Genomic DNA, 25038 nt, shown 5'->3' with positions numbered 1-25038 from the left:
AGCATGGATAAATCAAAAAGAGGATTCAGCATTGATTAGAAAGTTCATTAGTACTTAGACATTATTTAAAATTACATCTACTGCATGGTATTTTTCACACAATAAAATTAAATCAATACCTGGAGATACTGTCGCGAGAAGCTGCTGAATCTAAACTATCCATTCTTTCAGATGCTTGCAAACCAGAAGCTTGACCGGGATTTTTATCAATTGAGTCGAGTCCTGACTCCTTAGAAAGTTTCATCATGTGGTTCTGGTAATACAGATGGATGCTTTCCCGTGTTGGAATGTTTCCCTGCAGAAGACAGTAGAGGTAGAGGTACATGGCAGGGAGAGGTGTTTTCTTCGAGGAATGTGTTTCTTCTGTCATTTGGCAAGGAACAGATTAATGACTGTATAAACAGCTTCCTAGTAACTAATAACCTCCTGCTAGTAGCTCCTTTTCAGAGTGCAAGTCAGATTCTGACATATTACCATGGCATGAAGTGTTGCATTTTAAGCAAAACTGGAGCAAGTTCCATTGCTGTTTCAGGCTATAGATAGCCAACGAAACTCTGCTGAGTGGACTGCAGATCATTCAGCATGAGAATGAGGTGTGGGCTGGGACCACAACAACCAGCAACTTTTTACCTCCAGCAACTTTTCATATCTCTTTTAGATAGCTTCACTGACTCTAAGAACAGTCATACGTCTTATTAGTGGTCAGTAGCAGGTTTTTTAAAACAGAAAAAAAAACCCAGGTCATGTACAAACTGATCTAGACTTCATTAGTGTCGCAAAATGGCTTCAAGCTCCAACAGGGTAGGTTTAGACTGAACATTAGGAAAGAATTTTTCACAGAAAAAGTGGTCAGACACTGCAGTAGGCTGCCCAGGGAGGTGGCTGATTCGACATCCCTGGACGTGTTTAAGAGTCGTTTAGATGTGGTGTTGGGGGATATGGTGTAGGGGAGAACTTTGTAGAGTAGGGTTGATGGTTGGACTCAATGATCCCAAGGGTCTTTTCCAGCCTAAATGATTCTATGATTCTATGAAAATAAGAATTTATTTATTAAGTATGCAAAACCATGAAAAAAACACTGAAGACCTTTACTCTTTGTCTGTGATTTCAAGAGCAAGCAAGTTCATGAAAGGATGGCTTTATTAACTGTCAGCCCAGATCTGGGCACAGAATCAAGTCTTTCTGGCTATGATATTGCAATCAGAATTCTAAAGGAGTGTCATAAGAATAAAATGGAGAATTTTATAGCCTGTTCCTAGGCAGAAACACATCCAACTAATTCCACTAGCAGTTGTGTTGACTTCAGAAGATACACTGAGAGAGAAGACTGCTATTCTCTAACAGTCATTTTTCTGACCTATAATGAAGCCTTATGCAAGTAGTTTTTCCAGTTAAAATAATAAAAGTACTCTAAAATACTGCCTGTGTTCCTTTTATTAATATTATTAGTTACTAGTATTTCAACTCTGGTCTTCTACATTGTCCCAAATCTAAAATTTTGAAAATCTGAAGTTTTTTTTCAGAAAAAACATCTTAAGAACAAAATCTGAATCTCAGGGTTTTAGTCGCATTTGTTTGTATAAACGTTGTGTTGCTTCTGCACTAAGAAACGTTTGTGCCATTATGACAGTCTGCCTCTGAAATTATGGCACATGCTACATTCTAGCTCGACTGCAGGCCTGGGATAAAGGACAAGACCTGTGACAGAAAGAGTGCCCCACAACTGATGGAGGCCTCAATTTCAGGTTTTTCTGTAGCTGGAAAAGAGACCATAGAAACTTCATATATCAAGTTAACTGTCCTCGACTCTACATCAGGCAAAGAAACATGTCACCATGATGGCTGCAGCGAGAGCCTCCTTTCTTGGCAGCAATGACAGGCATGGGTCTAATACAAAGACTTGGGGATGCTATGGAGGAATTGATGATTCTGATGTTCATGGGTACCAATATTTTACAGAAGAGGAGAGGAAGATTTTAGAAAAAAAGTTCAAAGCTATTGACTGGGGGAAAATTCTTTGAAGGGCCCCTAGTACCAGAAGATTTAGGATTGAAGCAGGATATACCAGCCTATACAAGGATATATGGGCTCTATTGTAATCAAAATATCATCAGGCTGCTGACAACATGATATTGAAATAAATAAATGAATGAATCTGCTCGGAACAAAAGGATAGAAAAAACTCATTAAAGTTGAGGTGAGAAGTAGCAAAGAACGATCAAAATAAGGTCCCAAATAAGTGACAGCCATAAAGAGGCAGTTAGCCAGGCTTCTGCATAATTGTTAAAACTCCAGAAATTCAGGGGCAGTAAGAAAGAATCATGTGATTCACTGAGGATGCTGACATAGCAGGGACTTCTGAGATATGGGGTAAAATGGATTATCACAATGCTTTACTATTACAGTAACAGTTTTATAGGAAGGATGGAATGGAAGATAGCTTAAGTAAGAAGTGGTATGATCAAAAAGCATAAAGTCTAACAAATTAAGTAAATTCACTGTGCCAGAACTACCACAGAGTCTCTGTGAGTGGACTTGAATCAATTAATACTGAACAAGTATAATGTGAAGGACTTTTTACCATCAAACCAGGAGTGCACTAGTGCCTGTTAAATATTAAGCAAGATTATAGAAGGTGCCATCAGAATAATAATGTACAGTAACTCTGGTCAGTTTTCAAATGTACTCATGTAGAATAGCTAAATGTCATAAAAGAGCCTGCACGCACACACACACAAGTCACCAGAATGGAAAAGACCAGGAAGAAACAAAAAGACATCCTCCAAGAAGTGAAAGCTATGAGGAAATCTGAACAAGAATGAATTTTCTAGACTTAAAAGCAAAACTCCAGCAAATTAGACCAAAACAGATTGGGTGCTCAGGGATAACTTCCTAAAATAAATAAATAAATAAAATCTAATAAAAAAACCCCACATTTTCAGGAGTGTCATAAGAATCAGCTACCAGGAATCCAGGGTATCAACAGGTGATCAAGGCATAAAGAGGTGTAAGGGAATTATGGCAACAGGACAAGAAAAGACTGATTTTTTTGCAACTCTCTTCACTGCAGAAAAAGCCACTGACGTTTCCAGTAGAATAACTGGAATCCCATGGAATGGCTGGAGTAATTATTTTATAAAGGACAAGTCTGAGAACAAAAAAAATAAACTGAGCACTGAGTGGGAGATGCTCATGCAAGAGCTCTGCAGGAACCAAGGGATGAAACAGTGTCACTGGAAAAGAAAGTAACACCAAACCTTAAACATGGCTTCAGAAGTTATCCTGAGAGACCTGTGTAAGAAATTAAGCAGTCATGAAATAAAGCAGACTACCTCTATTTCTTGGACTTAGTCTTTATTAAAAGACTGGAGACAAAGGGCACAAACAAATGCTTTTTCTTTACAAAGGAAGAAGGTCATTGAGAGATTCCCACAAAGAGTTTTACTGTCCAGCATATTCAGAAACAATCTGTGTAAGGAGGAAAACAGCAATGTGACAAAGCTTGCAGATGAGAAAAAATTACCTGGGATATTCAAGTGGAAAGTTTACTGAAGTACTACTGAAGAATTTAATAAAACTGAGTGACTTGGTAAAAAATGGCAAAGAACGCAATGGGAAAAATAACCTGAACTGTACATACATAATGACAGGTTTTACGTCAGCTTTTGTTAGCCTTAAACATCTCGGACTCAGGGTGTATAGTCCCCTGAAAACAGGCATCATTCACTAAAAATCAAAGGAGCTTGACTGTTAGATCTTACTAGGAACGCAAAAGAAAACACATCGCACTCCTGTATAAATCTGTGATTCACCCACACCTTGAGAACAGTGTGTAGTTCTGGTCATCCAGTCTTAATAAAGCCATATAAAAACTGTAAATCATATGAAGAAGGACAATAAAGATGATCAGAGGTACTGGATGGATTTCATGTGAAGAGAGGCTAAAAAGAACAGGACTTTTTAACTTGGAAAAGAGTGACTGAAGAGAAGACTCCATGCAGATTTATACAATCGAGAATAGTAGAGCAAAATGGAATATATCTCTGATCTACAGAAGACCCTAAAGTGATCAGGAAGTGGGTTTAAAATGAACAAGAGGAAGTACTCTTAAACACACCATAGGGAATGACACTACAGAGCTCCATATTGTAGGATCTTCTGGGAGCCAACATTAACAATAGATTAAAAAGGGACTAGCCAAACTCCAAGGATATAGATTCCTTGATACCATTAAACATAATGATCCAGATGGAATTTCTGGTTTAGGGTGCCCTAAACCATCCATCACCACAAGCCTGGACATATTTCAATGAATGATTTACGCTGAATATGTCACATTTCTTTTGCTCTGTTTTGTTTATTTACTCATTTATTTCCTAGAATTGTTATTATTGTCTTGCTATTGGACACCTTGGGGAAAATAACAGTAACTAAACACTAACACTGAAGCAGTCCTCCCTTCATGTCCTTTGCCTCCTGGCCAGACTGGGTATGGATTCTGTCTGCCCAGCAAAGCTTGTCAAAGCTCCTGGGATTGTGCGCAGCCTCCTTATTGTGCCAGCAGATGTTGGCAGTGGTCAGGCAATATGGGGCTTTATTAAGGTCAATAGCACTAATGTGTTGTTGATCTTTTTGACGTCTTCATCTCTGAGACAGTCTGCAGCTTTCAACAAAAACTGGAAAGAAGTAAAAATGAGGCTTCTATGCCAGTTTTCCAGAAATATTTAGGTAGCTGGTAACATATGTAAAAATACCTGTGCTTAAAATGAGAGATTTATCCAACCTCAAGGTATCACTACTTACATTTTGAAGATCCAAATACATTTCTAGTTACACTATCAACATTAATCTTTGATTACAATGGGTTTTACTAACACATAACTAGTCTGTGGAGGACCACATAAGTTTCACTGCGAGAAAAGAAAATTATGACAGTATGTTGTCAATCATTTCCAAGGCAAGTTGGTCCACAAGAAGACTGAAATATGCAGACTGAGGTAGTTTTTGAGCTGTTTAAAATACCAAGCCTTCCCCTCCCTACTTGAATCTACCCTACTCCCTCAAAAACCCACCTTATCCCAGGAGAGGTTCAGCCAAATCTTTGTATCAACCTCTAAATGAATTATTTTTCCAATAATTTGTTTTGTGTTCAGATAATAAATCATTTTATTGTTTATAGATTTATAAAACAGCAAGCAGTAAAAGAGTCCAGATCTATTTTTATAATGCAGGTAAAAGCGATAATTTTATGTTTTTTCTTCTTAACACAGTGATCTGAAAAGACAACCCTTCATTTTTCACTGAGCTGGAAATAGCATTAGCAGACAAAAAAGACCAAAGGCGTTACCTTCTTAATCTCCCTGGTCAGCATACAGCGCTCAATTCTTAGCACAGTGGAGATATCGATGTGTTCTCTTGAGATGGAATTAAGCCAAGCTGTAAAACTGTCTACTGTTGCCAGGAAAAGGACCCAAGTGAACTTCAAGATATTAAATATCCTCTTGATGATGTTATCTAAGGGAGAGAAAAAGCAACAGAATTAATGAACGCAAATATCTTTCACTGTATTTCTGCTTGGAGTTAGATTCATTTTTCCTTTATTGTCTAATAAGAATAATCCAGGCTGCAAGACCCTGTCATAGTAAGGAATCTCTGAAGATGGCTGGAGGCCTTTTGGCTGTCTGGACCATTTTCCTGCCTGTATGTCTAGGCTTATCATCTGGAATCCCTTTTCCACCCCGTAACTCCCTGGTCCTGCAATCACTAGTCATATAAACAGTCCCTGATTTTAGAGAGATGCCATATGCACAAGCCTGCAAAATGAAACCCAAAGATTTGGGAATCTCCTGAGAGCTGTTCAACATCCCCATCTCCTGTGACCTCAACAGCCGCTCAGCCAGAGTGTTGAGCTGAACCCCTCACCTGTCGATTTACTTGTACACGTTTCTCTCTGCACAGTTTGCCTTCTGTGCTTGAACCTTCCTTAGCTAAGTTTTAAAGTCTAACCTGCCTAAACAGTCTTGAATCTCTCACAGTTTTCCAACCACTTAAACACACCTCTCTGTATTGACTGTTTCCAAAGCCTCTCTTCTATTAATTAGGCTGCACGGTGTCATCAGTGATCTCAGATCAACTAGCCCGACCATGAAAAATCATATAAATCATCCATAAAACACTACTCTTGCACCATTTTGCCAAAACAGTACACTTTCCCATGAGTAGGGCTTATGGGTTTATTGCTAACAATAGCAGCTTTATTTTGCTCAACACAGCTGTCTCAAGTTAATTTCTCATTTCAGTAGTTCCTTTAGCATTAGTAACTGCATTTCTCACCCAAAAAGCAGCACTTCCAGCTTATTTTTCTTCCACTTACAAACATACACACCACACTACAGTGCTTACACAGTGTTGCACAAATACTAAAAAATTTCTTTCCAACTAGTTCCAGAGCTAGTTGTCTCTGCTCAGTTGCAAATCCCAGAGCACTAGTTAGGAAGATCAATTTTAGAGTAACCAGCCTAAAAAATCATAGAAAACTGTCAATAATCCGCCATGAAGGGACAAAATGTTTGAAGTAGATAGTACTGTGTCCAGTTCTGGGCTCCCCAGTTCAAGAGGACAGGGAACTACTAGAAAGAGTCCAGCGTAGGGCTACAAAGATGATTCAAGGATTGGAGCATCTCCCTTATGAGGAGAGACTGAGAGAGCTGGGACTCTTTAGTCTGGAGAAGAGAAGGCTGAGGGGAGACCTTATCAACGCCTACAAGTATCTCAAGGGAGGGTTGAAGGAGGAGGGAGCCAGACTCTTTTCAGTGGTTCCCACCGAGAGGACGAGGGGCAACGGGCACAAGTTGGAACATAAGAGGTTCCACTCAAATATGAGGAGAAACTTCTTCACGGTGAGGGTGACGGAACCCTGGAACAGGCTGCCCAGGGAGGTTGTGGAGTCCCCTTCTTTGGAGATTTTCAAAACCCGCCTGGATGCAGTCCTGAGTAACATGCTCTAGCTCTAGGCAATCCTGCTTCAGCAGGGGAGTTGGACTAGATGATCTCTATGGTCCCTTCCAACTCTAGAAATTCAGTGAAATTCAGTGAAATAAGGAGCTATGTGCTAAAGCGTGATGCTTTCAACAACCTCACTTCTTAGCTGTACCACAAGATGGCATGCAAAACTTTGTGGGCTGCACATCTGCTCCTTACAAAGAATGCAAAGATGAAGCTATAATGAAGCAAAAAGACTTCCTATGGAGGAACTTGCACATGTCTCTGGGTGTGCAGGATGGGTTGTATGCACACACACATGGAAAGCAACTAAGGAAATAACCCACTGGTGGCACATTCCTGTAAACTGGATGCTGAAATGGCAGTATGTACCATTTACCTGAGCAATAGAGCTGGTCTGGTAACTCTGAACGTAAGAGCATTTAGCCCCCTTCACTTGGTCACAAAATTATTTCAATAATATTTTTGCCCTTTTTTTCAGGCTTTTTCTATGTCATTTAGAATTGGAGACATTTTATGATTTTTATACTTAAATTTTATTCACTCATATTTCAATATGCAGGTCTTGAAGCTAAGGAAATCTTAGCATTGGAAATTAAATGCAAGGCCATTTCTACTTCAAAGAGCATTCATGTCCTTTGAATTCTAGATAATATTATGAACAGGTTAAAACATAGCACCCATACACAAAAATATACAACATATAAATGTTCTGTTTTAACCCACACTCTTCCTCTCTAATATGTAATTTCTGCTACTGCCTTCAGGAGAATTGCAGCTCTCAGGTCAAAATTATCTTTATCATTGACCACCACTGGCATGCCATAGTCTCACCACAGTGCTTTGCCAAGCACTTCCAGTCTAATCTAAAAGGTCATTTTTCTCCCTGGGATGGAGGTGATTTAGTATACATTTTTAATGATGCTGTAGCTGTTCTGGCAGCTTTGTTGTTCTCCAAAACTTTAAAAAAAAATAATCTCTTGGGGATCGATTGCATCTAAACATCTTCAAAAAGGGAAACAAATATTTATTTTCTGCAGAGACTGTTATTCTAACCGAAAGGGTCAAATGCAGAGAAGGCTTCTCTCTGCCTGAGATTGTGAGACAGGATTTGATCTAAGGTTAATAATGATACTAATGCTTGATTAACAATTACTGCCTAGTTTTTCCAACCATCTGCTTAACAAATTTTACCTAGGAATGGTCAAAGTATTTCAACAAAAATATAAAGTACCCTAAATTTACTACTTCCAAAATAAATTAATTATTTACCTCCTTCTCTTTCCCTAACTCATGTGTAGCACCAACAGTATTTCTCTAGAGATGTGTTTGAGTGATGCATTGAGTGATTCACTTCACTGTTTTAACATGGGTAACTGCATCACTGTAAGCTACAAATAAAAAAGCCTCCCAAACCCAACCAGAAAACCTCAATAGCAGTGCAACTTCTTTATTTGAGACCACTGCTCTTGTGAGAAAGAAATGACACCTCCCACATCCCTGTAACATCTTCTGCCCTGTGGCTTACTCAGGGATACAATTCTAACCAGAACTGTAGGAACCAATTTTAAAAAGAGAAAAAAAAAATGCTTTTCAAGACAAAAGTCTCACTCATGGTAAGCCACCTTGAAGACTCACTCAAGAGGAGAGTCTGTTTTCTTCTTTTACTCCAGTTAGGAACAAAGAGTCAAGCTTAGTTTTTTGATCTGTTACACTTCTTTGGAGGAAACTTTCAATACAGGCAAGATCTTGCAAATGGCTGGCCTTTCTTCTCTTGTGCAGAGCATCCTTAAGTCTGATTATGAAGGAGAATGGGTGAGATTGGGAAAATCCCATTTTTTTAGAGGGGATTATGGCACCTTGTTGAATGGGTGACTACTAGACAAAAGCATTATATTAACCTTGCTAAAACACACTGAAAAGACACAAGGTCTGTGTACTAATAATACCATTTCAGACATTGAAAATCAATGGAGACTATAACATGGGGCTGTATGCAATCAGGACTGGAACGTAAGCTGTAAGTTGTTCTATAAGTAAAATATACAGCAAGTGATCAAGTCTGAGCCTGCAGATGTATTTACTACAGTATATAAAGAATGAATGCAGTAGCTAATACTCCAGGAGTTGAAGCTCCTAAACTCAGGACTTGTAAGTCTGGCAGTCGAAAACCTGGAAGTAGTTAGGAAGTTCTCACTGCACAGGTTAGAGTGGATTTTGTGGCTTTTACACAAGCCTGGGATCACAGCAACACTGTCTCTGTGATATGCTGCTTCTGCCACCCGTCAAAACTGCAGTGTAAGAGCTGAGAAACCCTCTTTCTGCCTTCATACCTGGTCCGTCAGATTTCTTCTTGACAGGTTCCTCTTCACTGTCTTCACAGTCCGCATCAGCACCACCTATTGAGAACAACAAGCGACACAGTGAGCGCTACATCTACAGAACTGCAGGTGTAAATGCCTTCCAAGCTAGAAAATGCTACAGTTACTAAGCAGTAGTGACTGGTCCCTCACCTACCACTATAACAGAAAGCTCACCTCCACTTCTAAACGACTCAAGTGAGGGGACAACTCTGTCAGTGGAGGTGTTCATGGATGACCACCCTCTCTTGTAATTTGCAGTGTTTTTTTCTTACTAGATAGGCTGCTGAGCAAGATCATCTGTTGGTGGTAACTTTTCAGTCACATCACTTCCACCCTCAGCAGCCTCACCTTCTACTTGATCTCATTTCTTCAGCTTCTGCCAAGGGCAATGTGATCAGTGCTCTGATCTTCTGCCTCTGACCCAACAAACCTGAATGGAGTGGGACCTTCGGGTTGAAATGAAGCAGCAGAGTTGGTCTGAAACTACCACATGCTTTTATTTAGGTCTGTAGCAGAAAAGTGACGTAGAGTCGCAGGCAAAACTGAAGAGCAGACAAATGACTCTCCTTCTATCTAATATCCAATAACTGCAGCTTCCCCTTCAGTGGCAGCAGTCAAATTACAAAGCTCCTTCTTTTTGACAGGTGAAGATGCCAAACGGAGGAAAAGCCCAGCTGATTCAGCCCCTCCCCATCCAAACCAACCAGAAAATTTATATTTTTGAATTTCTATTTTCTTTTCTTGTTTAAAAAAGGAGCAGAAGATGACGAGATATGAACCACTTATGCATTCATTTTTTTTTCAGAGGCATGAATGATTTTACAGTGCCAGTAAAACCCTATTAACATTTGTATGTTTTCCTTTTACTACCTGCTGAATTCACGGCAAATTTAGGGGTTCATGGATACTTGGGTTCGTCAGTGAGTACAGCATGGAAGGTGAAAAAAGGTTCTTGATATTCTTCCCCAAGTATCAGTGCAGGCTTCTTTACGGAAAAATATAGGAAATGTGGCAAAAAGAGATAATTTTCTGGCTATTTCATTGAATTTTTCTTACAGCCGCACTTGAACTACAGCTCTTCAGGAAGTTCCTCATGGAATACTTCAACACAAAATGAAAGTCTGTCACATACAAAACTTTCCCTGGGAATGCACATGAATTTACCATCAAAATGAGAGACTTTGAGCAACCCTAGAAAAAACCTGGAGAGTAAGATAAATCTTTTTATGAGGTGGGGGAGTGAACGGGTAATGTCCTTGCTCCGCCTGATTCTGGCCAAACACCTGGCATTTACGCACCCATATTCTGGAGAAATGCTGTTAACTACCAGGTTATTGGCTTTATAAAGTTACGCCCTTGCAGGGCTATGGCTTTCTGTTGCAAGCACTCTGCTTCCACAATGTTTTCATGTAGCTGACATTTTCTGCAATGTGTTGAGTCTTTCTATTTGGCAAAAATTCTGGGTGTGTGTCTTGCAACTCCATGGAAAACACATATACCTCTGCTTATCCTTTATCTCCCCCAGCGTGTGTTGTACAGACCTAAAGGACATAGCTATGGCTGGCCTCGTCATGGGCTGGGGCAGGGAGAGACAGCCAGCCAAAGGCAAATTCAGTTTTCCAGTTCCTCGCCAGAACTGAGAGCACTTGCCCTCTAAAACGCAGCTGCCTTTGGCTACCAGGCACGACAGGCAGTCTAGTTAACACTACATCTTATTAAAATACAGAAGTCCACCTACCATCCCAAGATCCTTTTCGTCTTCGCTTCTCCTCTTTCCCAAAACTTTTCTTCTCTTTGCGCCTCTGTCGTAGTGCTGTTTTAGGGTCAGTAATCCAGGCTTGATAAACAAACTGGAAGGAACAAACTCATTTATTTCAAGGTCTTTCATGTTTTGAGAGTAAGCCATAGAATAAGCCACAAGCAGGACTATATAGTTTGAATAAACACATACAGATCTGCAGGGGTAAGGAAATATTTTGAATCCCAAACCAAATACCTCCTCTGCAGGTCTGCTGAGTTTTCATGTGCTATTTTTTGCGAGCATAAAACCAAATGTGAAAACACTTGTGGGTGAACCAAGTTTCATTAGAACCCACAAAAATTCATGCTCTGAACTTTTGGAATTAATACCCTGTTGTGCGTATGGGCTACTTCACCTGAATCTCTCTATTTAATTCTGCATTTCTACTTTATCATTTTACAGGCAAGATGCAGAGTAATGGAAACTTTAAGAGAAAGTGCTGCAATCAACTACTCAAAGCATTAAAAGATGTAGTGATATCTCAGTACAGGTATTTATACTTGTATATTTTCCATATTTTAGGTATTTTTTCCCCTCTGCAGATCCCAGTGGCACATTACAGATTTGCTATCTATGCACAGTCCCAAACCTGGCAGTCAGAAATTCCTCAGATTTTATCCTGATTTTGACAATGGCTCCCTTTGTTGCTTCAGACAAGTCACTTATGAATTGTTCTGCTACTGTTTTCCCAGTTGTAAAGTGAAGGCAGTAATACTTACCTGTATATCAAGGGATTTTATGGGGCCAAATCCTGCTCACAGCACTCACTCAGATCAACAGTCTGTTGACCTGTATGACTACATGAAGCATGGAATTGGCCCAAAGTATTTATAATAGCTATAGCAGTGGAAAAAAAGAAGTAATAAAAGTTACCCAAAAGTAACTTTTTGAATAGTTCTGCTCAAGCTGTGAAGGAAAGTTACAGAACAAAAGCACTAACACTCATATCTTTTTTCCCTATACAACATAAAATGTGAATAACAGAAACTAAAGTAACTGTATCTTCTCCACTGCTCTTTAGGATGAAAGATGTTCTTTTGTTCCTTTTATGGTTTTCATTGAAAAATGCTAATCATCTTCAGTTGACACTGCATTGTCATCTATTTCTAAGCAACACAGGGTGCTAACAGAGACAGGGCAGGGAAGCACACGTGAGGTTGAAAATAAAGCACAGTAACAGAACGCCTCTATTAATTCACAAGACAAACATGCAGACAACGGCACCAACACACGTGGATCTCAGTGAAGCTGGAACTGCACCTCATAGGACAGATTGGTAAAACTTCTATTTGGTTTATTTATATTTTCTAAAATTTGCATACACAAATTGCTCTGGAATATTAAAGGGAATTTTTTTTAAACTGTCAAATGGACTTTAAATTAATTTGAAAGGGAAAGATACTTTGTTCTGTTTTGTGAATGTATGCAACAATGGAGAGGAAATGCTTTTGATTCTGTTGATAAGAAAGTTCTCTTCCAAATCTCTCAAGGTCTGTACATTTATTTTTATATGTCTGACTTGTTCAAAACAAGCACCACATGAGAAAATGTGTGGTATCAGATGTGTGGTTTCTCTTTCCTTTGTAATATGTGAAGGATAGGTGACCTGGGGGAATGGTGATACTTAAGTGAACAAATACCGTATTACTTACTGGAAGTCAAAAACTCTCAACATCTGCTATTGAACATTTAGCTGAGAAACTTATGCTAACCATGGTCATAGCATTAATACTTCATTAGAGGTAAAAGGCAGACTTGGAAGAGGGTAGAATAGAATGAAGAAAGGGCATTTGATTAATAAATCTAATGTAGCTACTTATGCTAAGCTGAATGGGTGCATACGTATATATTACTTTAGATTTTTTTACTGCTGGACAAACTTTAAATGCAATTATCTTTTAGGTTTTGGAGCTGCTACACTCAATCTGTAACTCTCATGCTTTAAAAATATCATGTTACATATATGGAGTGTAAAATGATACACAGTTCTCAAAGGCAGGAAATGCTAAACGTATTCAAGAAGGAGAAGAAAGAAGATGCACAAATCTTTTTTATGGTCATGAAGACCAGAAAAGTAGAGAGATCAAAGGGAGTTTGGACCAGAATGTGTGTTTTACAAACCTTTTACCAGCTTTCTGAGATCAATTACCACGGTGTCCACAAGACACATGCAACTTGATGTGACCATCTTGTACGGCAAGATCAGAAGAAAATGAGAATTTGGGTCTGCATTTTCTCTCTACACTTAAAAAAAGAGAGACTACTTTTCTTGTGGCTTGACCACTCCAAAAGTATGAAATGGATTGAATTTAATAGGAGTGAAGATTTGGCTGTCATTTTTTGATCATTCATATAAGAGGAAAAATGCAGACAAGGACAGAGGCAATTACATCAGGAACTATGGGATGGTTCACATACTGAGCATTCGCAAAAAGTCAAGTACCTTTCCTGCTTTGATTAAACACTGAAGAATAGTTTTTGGTAGTTTAATGACAGACTTTGGCAAGGCTATAATGGCTGAAGCAAATTTCCCAATAGCTGTCTATAAAGAAGGACAAAGCAAGAGCAATTAGTAGAAAACATGAAAATATTAATAAAAAGTATCTACTGAAGGACTATACCTAGATTATTAAGGATAAATTTACATTCATAGACGCCAGTATGAAAAAGATCATTTGTGATGTTCACAATAAAATTTCAGTAAGATGATTCTTGACTGCCTGCATTCTCTAATAAATAAAATCTCCAAGTTAACCCTTGAGGTTACCATTGCACACAATTCATACTAAAAGAAAAATCATCAATTAAAAAGAATTCTTTAGCAGGCTCTACAACAAAGAAGTTCAGTTTTCTAGTATTTTTATTAAGACCCTGTGCACAGTGATGGAAGGTGAATAAAGTATGATGACCAAATAATGAATAAGCTTTTCATAAACAAAAACAGTTTTCTGTTCTATACAACTTCCCTCCTACATAGAGCCCTCCAACACCTTTATGTTGTACTTACTGCAGAACTGGCCACCAGAATGTCTGACCAGAAGTTTGAAATAAAGACCAGATCCCCCAAGTTCAGATTAATAGTTTCAGAACTGAGCTTTAAAAAATGAGACCAAACAAACAAAAAATCCAAAACCTTAAGTAAATGAAGACTCTTAATAGCTTTTGACCTTAAGTTTAGAACTCTTTAAAGTCAATGCTTGGCACCAGAACATCTGAACAAAATGTCACCAATTTTTAAAAAAATTAGCAGAAACTAGAATGCAAATTTTCCTCTATACCTGCATGATAACCAGAAAGAAAAATGACCTAGAAATTCATGTGCCATTTTGTGGTCCAAGGTGAGTTAAATGAAAATATACCAAAAAAAGTTGTGTAAATAGTAGAAAATAAAACTTATCACATTGTTTTTCATCCAGATTTCTTTTGTCTTTTTTAAGGTCAGGAAAAAATCTTTCCATGTCATTACCATGCAGCGGTTTAACAAATGTAATCAGTTGGTAATGCAATGCAAGCATATAAACTAAAGGCACATTGTATCAATGAATTAAATAAAATATTTCATCTCGTAATTCAGTAATGTCATCTGGGAGGCTTTGTTTGAAAGCTATAGGCATATGGAATAGAAAAGCGTGGAGGCAGTTTCTTGCACTTGCTTGGGCTGGGTGTTCAGTAATGCACCATTTTTGCAGTGATGTGAGCTTGCCCCTGGATGGAAATACTCATATGCAAAAAACTAACATTTTGCTTAAGCTTTAAAAGCTACAGACCTCAAAAAGTTCCGTGGTATTCCTGAAAATTCTTCAATAACTAAAAATTTAATCTTATGAAGATTAAAGCAATCCAATATGCATGAGTATTTCACTAACTTCTTCACCCAAGTTCTTCATTTAAGTCAGTGGATCTGATACTAGGTACTGTCTAAGATCAACTAGTCTACATGTAGGAACCCAGTTAGGAAACTACAGCTATCTTTTTAACATTACAATATACTCTTAATTCAACACAATCTATCACTTAAAATGCAGATTAACATTTCCTGAAAAAGAAACGAGAGAAAGTGATGTGGTCTCCTTCTGTAATTTTAAATGTTAAGCTCTTTTAACGCAAGGATATATTTCTCTGGTCAACTAGGATCAACAATAAAAAAATATTATTTTTTTTTTAAAGTATGTGTTCTTTTCCATGAAAAGCCACTTAATTTGGGGATCGTTTCTTCATGGAATCATAATACCTACTCAAAACCAGAAAACCACTGAAGCATTGCACAGCAGTGTCAGAGGCAAGTCAGCGTCCTCAGTTGTGTGTATTGTAACGCAGAAAAAATAAAGCTCAGATTCTTAACCTTTGGTTTTGTATTTTTGTTTTCCTCAGGAATAACTGAATGAAGATATGATTTCACAACAGTTTCTGTAGGAATTTGGCAATACTTAAAACAGGAAAACTTGTATTTTAAATTGGCAAAAAAATTCATTTGGAGCACTTTTCAGGTCTACTTTAGATGCACTGTGTTATGGGAAGCCAACATTTTTTCCAGATGTCAACTAGAAAACAAATTACCGTAACGTACCTGAAATGCAGATTTTTTTCGAGGCTCTTCCTCTTCTTTTTTCTCCTCTTCCTCTTCCTCTTCACTATCCGTCTCAAACAAATAATAATTTCCACTTCTGACCACTAAGTGAAACAAAATATTTTCTTATTTTTCTGAAAAGTTCTATTCTTAACTGGCCCATGACCTATAAACAGCCAGCCAGTCATTTAAAAATTCATAATCAGAAGAGGTGAACACACAGAAGAAGCAACAGATTAAATGGTCTCAGGCAATTTATTTGATGTTAGTCTGCAATACTTTGGGCATGAATGAAACTATACAAGAAATAAGGAAAACATCACCAGAAGAAGAAAATGTAAAGAAAAAGTTTGAAGTGTATCAAGTTACTAGGTTACATTTTTTAGAAAAAAAAAAGCAGTTGAATCTAAATTAATTGGGAACTGATGGTTATTTAAGGGAAGAAGCCCAGCAGGTAAATAAAAGAATTTACATGAACAATACCACTGGACAAAAAATACAGAACTTCTCTTTAAAATGCTGAGGCATCCTTTAAACTATGGAATGAGATGACTTAGTTAATGCTTTCTTCAAACATTTAAGCTTTGATGAGGTAATGGAAAACCTTGGTTTGTTTAAAACAAATCACTTGGATTCTATTAATGTGATTGCAAGTGAGTTTCAATTTTTTGCCCATGGATTCAGAAAGATTCTGAAACCTTGATACAGTAAAGATGCACAGTAAATAAGCTATGCCTTATATCCTTGAACAGAAGCAATGTTTTATTTCTCAGATGGTAACAGGCCTACATGAACGAACAAGGGAAACAAAAGGAATAAAAATAAGGTAATGAGCAAGAGAAAAATCAAAATCACAGCATTACAGTCAGCAGTGAAAACTAGTAAATAATTTCCACATTTAAGCTGAAATATTTAAAGGAACAGTTACTTAGATGAAATGTCACACAATGTGGACATATAGAGCAATACGTATTTATAATGAAAATTATATTTAACCCTCATTATAGGTTTCTGGAAAAGTAACAATTGTTTTAATTCAATCATACCTTGAATTCTACACATATCCTCTGTGCACAGATGACCAGACATAACTACCACAGAAACCTCATGGTAAGCACACTAAAATTTGCCAGAATTTTATTGGATCATAACTTCAGCACCTAAAACCCTCCCACAGAGGAAATTTTGTGCCTCATATGCCTAGTTATGAGTTTTAACATCAATGAAGGCCCTGCAGAGGGACAGAGATTCCAACTCAGCAGTTCTAATTGCTGAACGGAGGTGAAAAGAAAGTTTGGAAATTTCTTGGATCAAGCAAATTAATTATTTGGTAGAGAGCCTTCTAAGAATGGCCATTTAAAATGCCTTAAAGAGATGTATTTTAAGAGCCAGTAGGTTTCAGTTCTCTGTCATAAAAAAGTATTTTGTAGTCAACAACAGAAATCATCCACACAGAAGATCAGCAGGGTAAGGTTTGACATCTAGGGGACACCTCTACTCCAGCAGCTCCTTAAAGGCTCAGAGTAGCACCCAGTCAGACTTGGAATGCCTGTGCTGCCAGAAGAAATATCTACAATGATCTCCCTCCAAGATTTTAGGTTAACCTGTATCTGAGGGGACACTATAACGTAACAGTTGTTATGTCTCTTTTACAACGAAAGAGGGAAGTATGATTGAATAGCAATAATGCATTCTTGCACACATCAAAAAGGAGCAAGAAGAGAATTAGTCACCTACAGGGACTACTAAAGAGAACAAATTTTACTAGGTAACTCATGGCCAGACTGGACCTGGGGGACCTCTCTCCTACTGCAAAACATGACTGACTTCTACTGAGAAAAGGCACTTGCAAGCTTTCGTTGTGGGATGAGATGGAGGAGGCAGAAGGGGAGCCATGCAGGAGAAGACAGCATCTCATCATCTGCTTGTGCCCAGAGGGAAGGAGCTCCCCAGGACAGCTGCAAGTGCCATCTTTTGCACTACATCAGATACAACTCTGTGCCCCAGAAGCAGCGGAGGACCTCAAAGCCCTAACTCCTGCTGATCTTTGTGGGGCTTCATAAGTTATCCACAAGCATAGGAAGAACCACTCCTCCTTGCAAGGGAGGGTGTGAACGAGCGCCAATGAGAAAACCCTCGCTGATGTTTCCTACCTGTTCTACTCAGACCCAAATTCATGACTGTGTTTTAATTCCTACTCTGTACAAAATGAGGTATCTTTTTGAATAAGAAAATAATAACAAGTGGTATAAAAATAACAATAAAAATCTAAATTAAACATCAGAATCAGCATAAAACTTCATGCTTGAGTGACTTCAATATATACATATATATAGCCACAGCCACAAATCTATTTTCTGAGAATAACAGCTATGTACTGCAGAATGCTGCAGTTACAGCACAGTGTGTCAAAAAGGATAAACGGGGGATATCAGACTATTTCCAGTCTGTGTGCCTGTGAACACCTACTGTCAGTGCCATGTTCCAGTGAGGGTGGACGCAAGCCATGTGGCAGGCAATCACTGCAAGTTCAGGGTCTGTGATGCTTCCCACAAGGTTTTGCATTATTGCAGTAAATAATTTCAAGAATGCTCATTTTAAATACCAAAACACAAGTTGCCACCTAAGAACATTAAATAATGAGGGTGAAATAAGTAAAAGCCAAAGTCAATGTCTCTCTTTGAGCATTTCTTCTTATTACAAAACCAGTGGTGAATAAACAAGAGACCATATCCCATTCCTTCAAAATCACTGTAGCTTGAAATTCTACAGTAAAAACTCGCAAATTATAGTTTTGATCTGTTTTGTCATTGTTGTCCTTCATGAAAGTACAGGGCAAGAAGTTTATTTTCATAAGACTTTTGAAAAGGGACAGGTCTCTCTAAAGTGGCAGTGTGCCCTTTAGAAAAATAAAAATAGAGGCACAGTTTACTTGTGACTTGATAGAAATAAGAATATGGCTTTCTGTTAAACGCTGTTGGCAAATATATATGCTACAGTTATAAATACACACAGGTAAATGAAGCAGTATGTAAATGTGTAAAAGTATTACTTGGAGTAACTTTTTTAAACTAAATGCCAAGGCACAATATAGAGATTCATTTATAACTTATCAGTGCTATACACTTATTTTTTTAAATCTTTAGAGATTAATAAATAGCTCATGTCTGATTTCCTTCAACAAAGATCCAATAGTAGGAAATCTGATATGAGAATGCAGTCCACTTGGTTTTCTCTTTTTATCCAATCCATAACATAAGGAAGAACTCTATTATATGCCTGGACTAGGCTACAGACAAATTAAAATACCACAATGCAACAATTATATGAATGATCCAGGCTAATAATTTCTTGTGCACAGGGCTGAACACATTTTTGCTCTCAGATAAACACAAAAAAATGGAAACAACAAAACAACTGGCATCAAGACTACATTAAAGTGTGATCAGAAATACTCAGCTGTGCTGTACACAGCCTAGTCCTGGGAATAGTCTTGCTGCCTTACTGCGGTACTCAGATTTCTACAGCTGACAGCAGAATGACTGATGAACCATAAAAAAGATGTATGATGTGTGTATATGAAAAAGAAATTATGACTAATCTTAGAATGCATTGGCAAACCTTCACTTTCACTTTTTTAGATACATTGTGTTTTGCAGTAGGGGCGAGTTGAGACTTTTGAGGCCAAAATAGATTCTCTTTGGCACATGCTTATCTGATTTGAAATTTTTCTAAGAATGCCCAAAGTATCATGAGCTAGCTATGTTTCCAACACACAGAAGTTCAAAATATGGCTAAACTCATTCCTTGAAGATTTGGAAGGAGAAAACATTTGTTGAAAAAAATAAGCCTTCTATCAAGTCACAATCATAAAATCAGGCATAAAACAAACAGGTCATGGGAATGCCTTCATTCTGGTCAAGGATATAAGGGTTAAATCCACATATTTGTAAGATGATTGAGAAAACCTACTGGAAGCATGATCAACCCAAGGCCGCCACCACAGCTTTTTTTTGCCCTTGGCTTTCTCTTTGTCTGCTTCTCCTAAAATAAAATATGTCCAAATATTAATTTTACAAAATGAGAAACGTTTCTTACACCAATTAATAATTTTTAATTTCTCTGAAAAGAGCCAAAATTTCATGAGCACATCAGATGTCAGAGCTACTGAATACAATCAATATTTAAATCACTCAGAAGCACAACCACTAAGCAGAAATACTCTGGTTTATGCAGCAGTTAAAACAGCAATCTATCCTAAAAGAGCTAAAAAGTTCAGTTTTGTGTTTTAAAACATACCAGTTCACAGTTGACTGTAAATTCGAGAAGAAAATATTTTCCCTCCTCTCAAATCCTCTTACATTTCAGGCTCCAAAATTTTTAAATCCATTAAGTGCTGATCACAAGTCAGTGCTAGAAATGTGGCACTGGACAGGTATCATTTTATCTCTTCCCATATTTAAAAGTATACAAACATTTCAGTGACACAAAAAAACCTCACGGCATCCTTAAAACATTGCTGGAAAAATGTGAATGCTACCTATTTGTAACTGTGGTTTAGAGATAAGGACTTTGTCCAAAACAAATCTCTGCTGCTATTCAGCTCTTTGCCAAGAGCCTGAAGTTAACCAAAAGTAACCTCAAAGCAAACCATTTTCTCTAAACCTTTTGGCAGTACACAGTCCCAGAATTTTTTGGCTTAATCAAGGTTCAAACTCTTACTCGGCTAACAACATTATTACATTCTGACAGTTTTGAAGGACATTTTATCACGTGTCCAACTATTAGGTCTAATGCATCCTTAGTGCTGAACTGCAGTTACGGTACAACAATAGCTAATGGTACCTTCATCATCTTCTTCAGAAACCTTCCGAATCTCTGGCGGCCCCTCTGAGGACTCCTGGCTCATGCTTAGCATCCTCTCTTTACCCTTTTTGTATTTTTGCTGCCTGGCTTTGATGCGATCCATTCTAGCAAAAGGAACAATCTTATTAGATTCCTGTCCTCACCCTTTTTGACCCATGCTGAAAAACAAGTGTTAAACACACACACACACTCCAACGTTTCTAAAGGAAATATCCACTGTTATTAATCTTGCCCTTAAACATAAGGAGTTAAATGGCTCTGAAGGGGTTGGCTGGAAGGGTCAAGCCTACATGTTCACTCACTAGTCAGTGAGAGCTGGGTTGCTTTAACTATCACATGACTGTTTTACCTACTCTCCCTCAACTATCTTATTATCATTTAAAATTTAAAGAATTGATGTTAGGAGCTACAACAGAGCAAATGAAGCTCTGAGAAAAAAAAGGACTTCTGCCTAATGCAGCAGTTTTCCTGAAACTTGCCACTCTGAATCAGCGATGTGGCTGTACTTGTACTATTTGTACTACATCTTCACCCCTTAAGCTCTCATTTGTCCCACAAATGTTTCCATATCTGGAAATACAGAAGACTTAAACTGGGCCATTTTTTTCCAGATGCAGGCAAGCCTTCAATTGTCCTTCTTTCAATCCTTTAAAGTTGGCACAATCTGGTCTTTTAAGACTTCTAGTTTTTCACAGTTTGAAAAACTGTAGTAAAGAAAAAGTTGAAATCAACCAGAAAAAGTTCTTTCTACACAATTGGATTAAAAGCAAATGATTCACTAATTTCAGTGGTCGAAATGCACTTTATTAGTCTATCCATTTTTTAGGGAAGAACCACCCACTACAGAAGGAAAAATTCTTTCATCTCAGCTAGTTGCTACGGGTTCAATAGATGATTACATTTCTTTCCCTATCATTCATCTGCTGCTGAAGTTCCACTATATCAGTTAGGACAACTTGGTTGTTCAAAACTTTTGGCCATGCTGACAGTTGTCTTCATCCTAACCAGCCTAAAGTGTATGAAGTAATGATGCACATTTTTGAATCAAATAAAACAAACACCCAATACTGTTAAGTCAGACATCCTGCAAATATAAACTATTTTTAGAGAAACATAGATTAGCTTTGGCATTATGGCAAGCAGTATCGTCTCCTTGATCTTAAAGTCTGTAGAATTAACAGAAAAGAATGGTTTCTAGAGCAGGCACATCCTGTCAATTTGGATAAGATTGACTGAAGAGCAGAGCAGCACTAGCAACAGCCCAACATCATCTGGTGGGAGACCCCAGGCATGGAACTAGGGAACACAGTCCCTGGACCCTTCTGATGTTTCTTCAGTTATGCAGGTGTGGAAGAAGCTGTCAGGTGTGGGCTTTGACATCTCGTTAGGCCTTTCATGCATGGTGGTGGAGGAGCTTTGAAAGCTCTTTGCAAATTATTGGGTGGCACCCAACAGAAAGCTGAGTGGCTTAATGGCTATATAAAGAGAAAGGATCTCCAGGCCAATTAAGTTGAGCACAAGTATTTTCAGTGAAGGTAAATATATATATTTTGCACTCCAACACTAGAAGGAGGAATCACAGATGAAATGGAAATAACAGGCATCCGGCAAATTTTAACTGGAATACAGATACACAGAAAAAAATTGTAGTAATGTTAAAGTCAATGAGAATATTGTCATACACTGCAGCAGGGCCAGGATGTCGCTCAGCTTCCTTAGCCCATAGTCATTTCAGGCTATTTAGGTGGCTCTCAACTACAGCTTCCCTAACTAGGCCCTTTGCTGGTCCAATTTCTGTTTGTTTTTTTTTTTTAACCTGGTTCTGGTGTCTCAGTATCCTATTTTCTAACCATCTAGGCTTGTGCCTTTAAGTAAGACAGTGTTAGCGTTGCACTTCTGATTAGTAATCTGCCTACCCTTTTCATGAGCTCCATAGGGTATTTTCATTTGACTGTCCTACTCCTCTGAGAGATGGGGAGAGACAAATTGAGAGAACAGCAGGATAGTTAGCAGAAGGAAAGAAAGAAGAAAAAAGACAGATTCCCCTCCCCCGCCTATATTTCATCTGCGTTGCATGCATATTTCACAAAATAGGATAACCCAAAACTACAATTGAGCTGGAACTCTAACAGCAAAAAAATATGGCACAGAAACAGATCATCTCTTAAAAAGAAGTCACATTGCTATGACAGTCAGGTGAGGAACAGTTTAGAGCTGTTCTTAACCTGTCATCATTGGATTTTCAGGGCTTAGAAGAGCCTTCAGAATAAGCAAGGGGCTTCACATCTTCTCTCTTGATTTATAGGAAACATCTGTTTCCATTACAATTTCAGGCTTATTGAGGAGCAGATAAATCAGTACATTCCACTCTGATTTTTTATGTCAACCTCACAACCTTTGGTCCTAGAAATGTAACTCTATATTAAAGAAAAGCTTAGAACTTGCAGTACATTGGAAAAGATTACTCTAAAACTATACAATATTGGAACATCTTAGATATTTGAATGCCCAGAGAGCAATTTTTGTAATTGTGAAATCATATTCCAAGCCTAATCAGCATTTCTATAAAAGAAGGTGCTAGATAAATACCAACAATCAGTGAAATACATGCATATGTATGTGTGCGTGTATATGTATTTAAAAAATACATTAAATACATACTGTCTTTTCAGTTGATCCATTGATTTTTTTTCCTCTTCAATTCTTGCCTTTACAGCCTTGACAATTGTAGCCTGGAAAAGCTCAGCACCCCTACAGCAGAAATGGGGGCAGAAGAAAGGAAAAAAGGAGAGGAAACATTAGATGTTTCTAAGCTTCCCTTATGGCAGCTAATCACAGAGAACTCTGTGTTCCCTCTGTCCACAACCTCACCTGCATAAAACAAAACTAATCCAAGACCTGAAAGAAATAATCAATTACTCCAGAATACTCATCTGTTTACAGTCAGTCATTTCAAGGTCTGGGGCCAAACACTGTTCCTCCTACTCATCTTATAAGTTCCTCTAGCAGCTGCTCAAGGAATTCAGTTTCCAGTCCTCAAGAACGCAGAACCAAGGCCAAGTTAGGACTTCTTGCCCACCTCCAGGATTTGGTCCTCATAGTTATTTAAACATTATAATCACTTTGTCTCTCTTCCTCAACCCCCTGGAAGTTGTGAGCGAAGTCCAGCTTTATCTAGGGCCATGACAAGCATAGCTTCAGCTTCACTTTTAGCCTCTGAAAAGGGGCACCTACAATAGTTTCAATCTGGTGACACAAATCCTTTAGCAAGTTTCTGGTATGGCAAAAGAACATGGCTTCTAACTCAATTTCATTAGAAAGGTAATCAACTCATTGATTTTGAAGTCCAGATCACATGTCTTGGCCATTCTTCATTATTCATTCATCAGCTCTTGAAGATTCTCAAAGAACCTCGAAGTCTCTCTCAAAGACATAGGATAGATTTAAAGTCTTACTTTTGTCAGGAATTCAGTAAGAACAGCTATAGTTTCAGGAGTCTACTTCTAATTAATTTTTCAACCACATTTTCTGAAAGATTAATCATTTCATGTAATATGCAGGACAACCAGAGCTATATTTTTTCAAAGGAATACAATCAAGACTGGCCATCATTATTGTTTCAAAGTATGGTAAAGTGCAACAAAGAAGGACATTCTCCTTAGCAACTTGATCACTCCTAAATTCTTATGGACTGTTGAAAACTGTCACTGGATCCTCATTGCTATTGTTTGAATCACAATTTAATCTTATTTATGTGAGATATTTGTATTTCAAAATATTAACTTTAGCTAGAAGAAAGGCTCAGACCATGCTGTCTGAATGCAGACCTGACCTTCTCCATTGTCCATGTAAATTCAACGCTTGGCTTTTAGCAAGGCAAGCAGCTAACTAAAAAAATGAATTACATCACTATATTTATATTACCCTGCTTCCTGTAATATCTTGGCATTTCCTGGTCATGAATAGATGTATCTTTACAAATGTCCTGACACAGGCCAGCAGGTCTCCACTTCTGCTGCTGGAGAACTCAAGCCCAGGTAGGTTCAGTAACTTACCAAAACGCACAAAGCTGGAAGTAGGAACCAAACATGTTTCTTCCAACCCAGCCCAGTGCCATTTACATGAGCCTGCTCTTTCCTTCTGGATGCAAACTTTCCAATTTAGGAGGCACTTTGATACTTGTGATTTTGCTTTGTGCTATTTTCACTGTCAAGACAGTGTTAAAAAAAAAGCAACAAAAAGGCAGTATTCAGCAACCTTGGGCATCAGCAGTGAAATGGAGCCCAGAGCAGGTGTAGATCTTTTGGTAGCCCTGCTTACAGTGGCAATTTTTTTTCAATATGGGCAGCTAAACACGCCCTCTTTTAAAAGTAATCCTAGAGGGGGAAGAACAGGAAGGTAAAAATACCTCCTTTCAGGACATGCAAGACAAATTTTTC

General features: G+C 38.1%; 1 protein-coding gene across 1 annotated transcript in view; it reads right to left on the bottom strand.

The window, feature by feature from the left end:
• The window catches only part of PIEZO2 (piezo-type mechanosensitive ion channel component 2), a 309432-nt gene that overhangs the window by 30160 nt on the left and 254234 nt on the right, over positions 1-25038 (bottom strand). The window contains exons 29-36 of the mRNA XM_014938745.1: positions 23261-23350; positions 20579-20703; positions 19706-19777; positions 15734-15837; positions 11104-11215; positions 9336-9401; positions 5348-5514; positions 120-295 (exon numbers count right to left, since the gene is read on the bottom strand). Of these exons, the coding sequence (XP_014794231.1) occupies positions 120-295; positions 5348-5514; positions 9336-9401; positions 11104-11215; positions 15734-15837; positions 19706-19777; positions 20579-20703; positions 23261-23350 (912 nt within the window). The remainder of the gene's footprint in view (positions 1-119; positions 296-5347; positions 5515-9335; positions 9402-11103; positions 11216-15733; positions 15838-19705; positions 19778-20578; positions 20704-23260; positions 23351-25038) is intronic.

Source organism: Calidris pugnax, unplaced genomic scaffold (assembly GCF_001431845.1).
Source record: "Calidris pugnax isolate Ruff unplaced genomic scaffold, ASM143184v1 scaffold13, whole genome shotgun sequence".
Classification (NCBI taxonomy): domain Eukaryota; kingdom Metazoa; phylum Chordata; class Aves; order Charadriiformes; family Scolopacidae; genus Calidris; species Calidris pugnax.
Note: the sequence above shows the minus strand (reverse complement) of the source record. Positions and strands in the feature narration are given on the sequence as shown.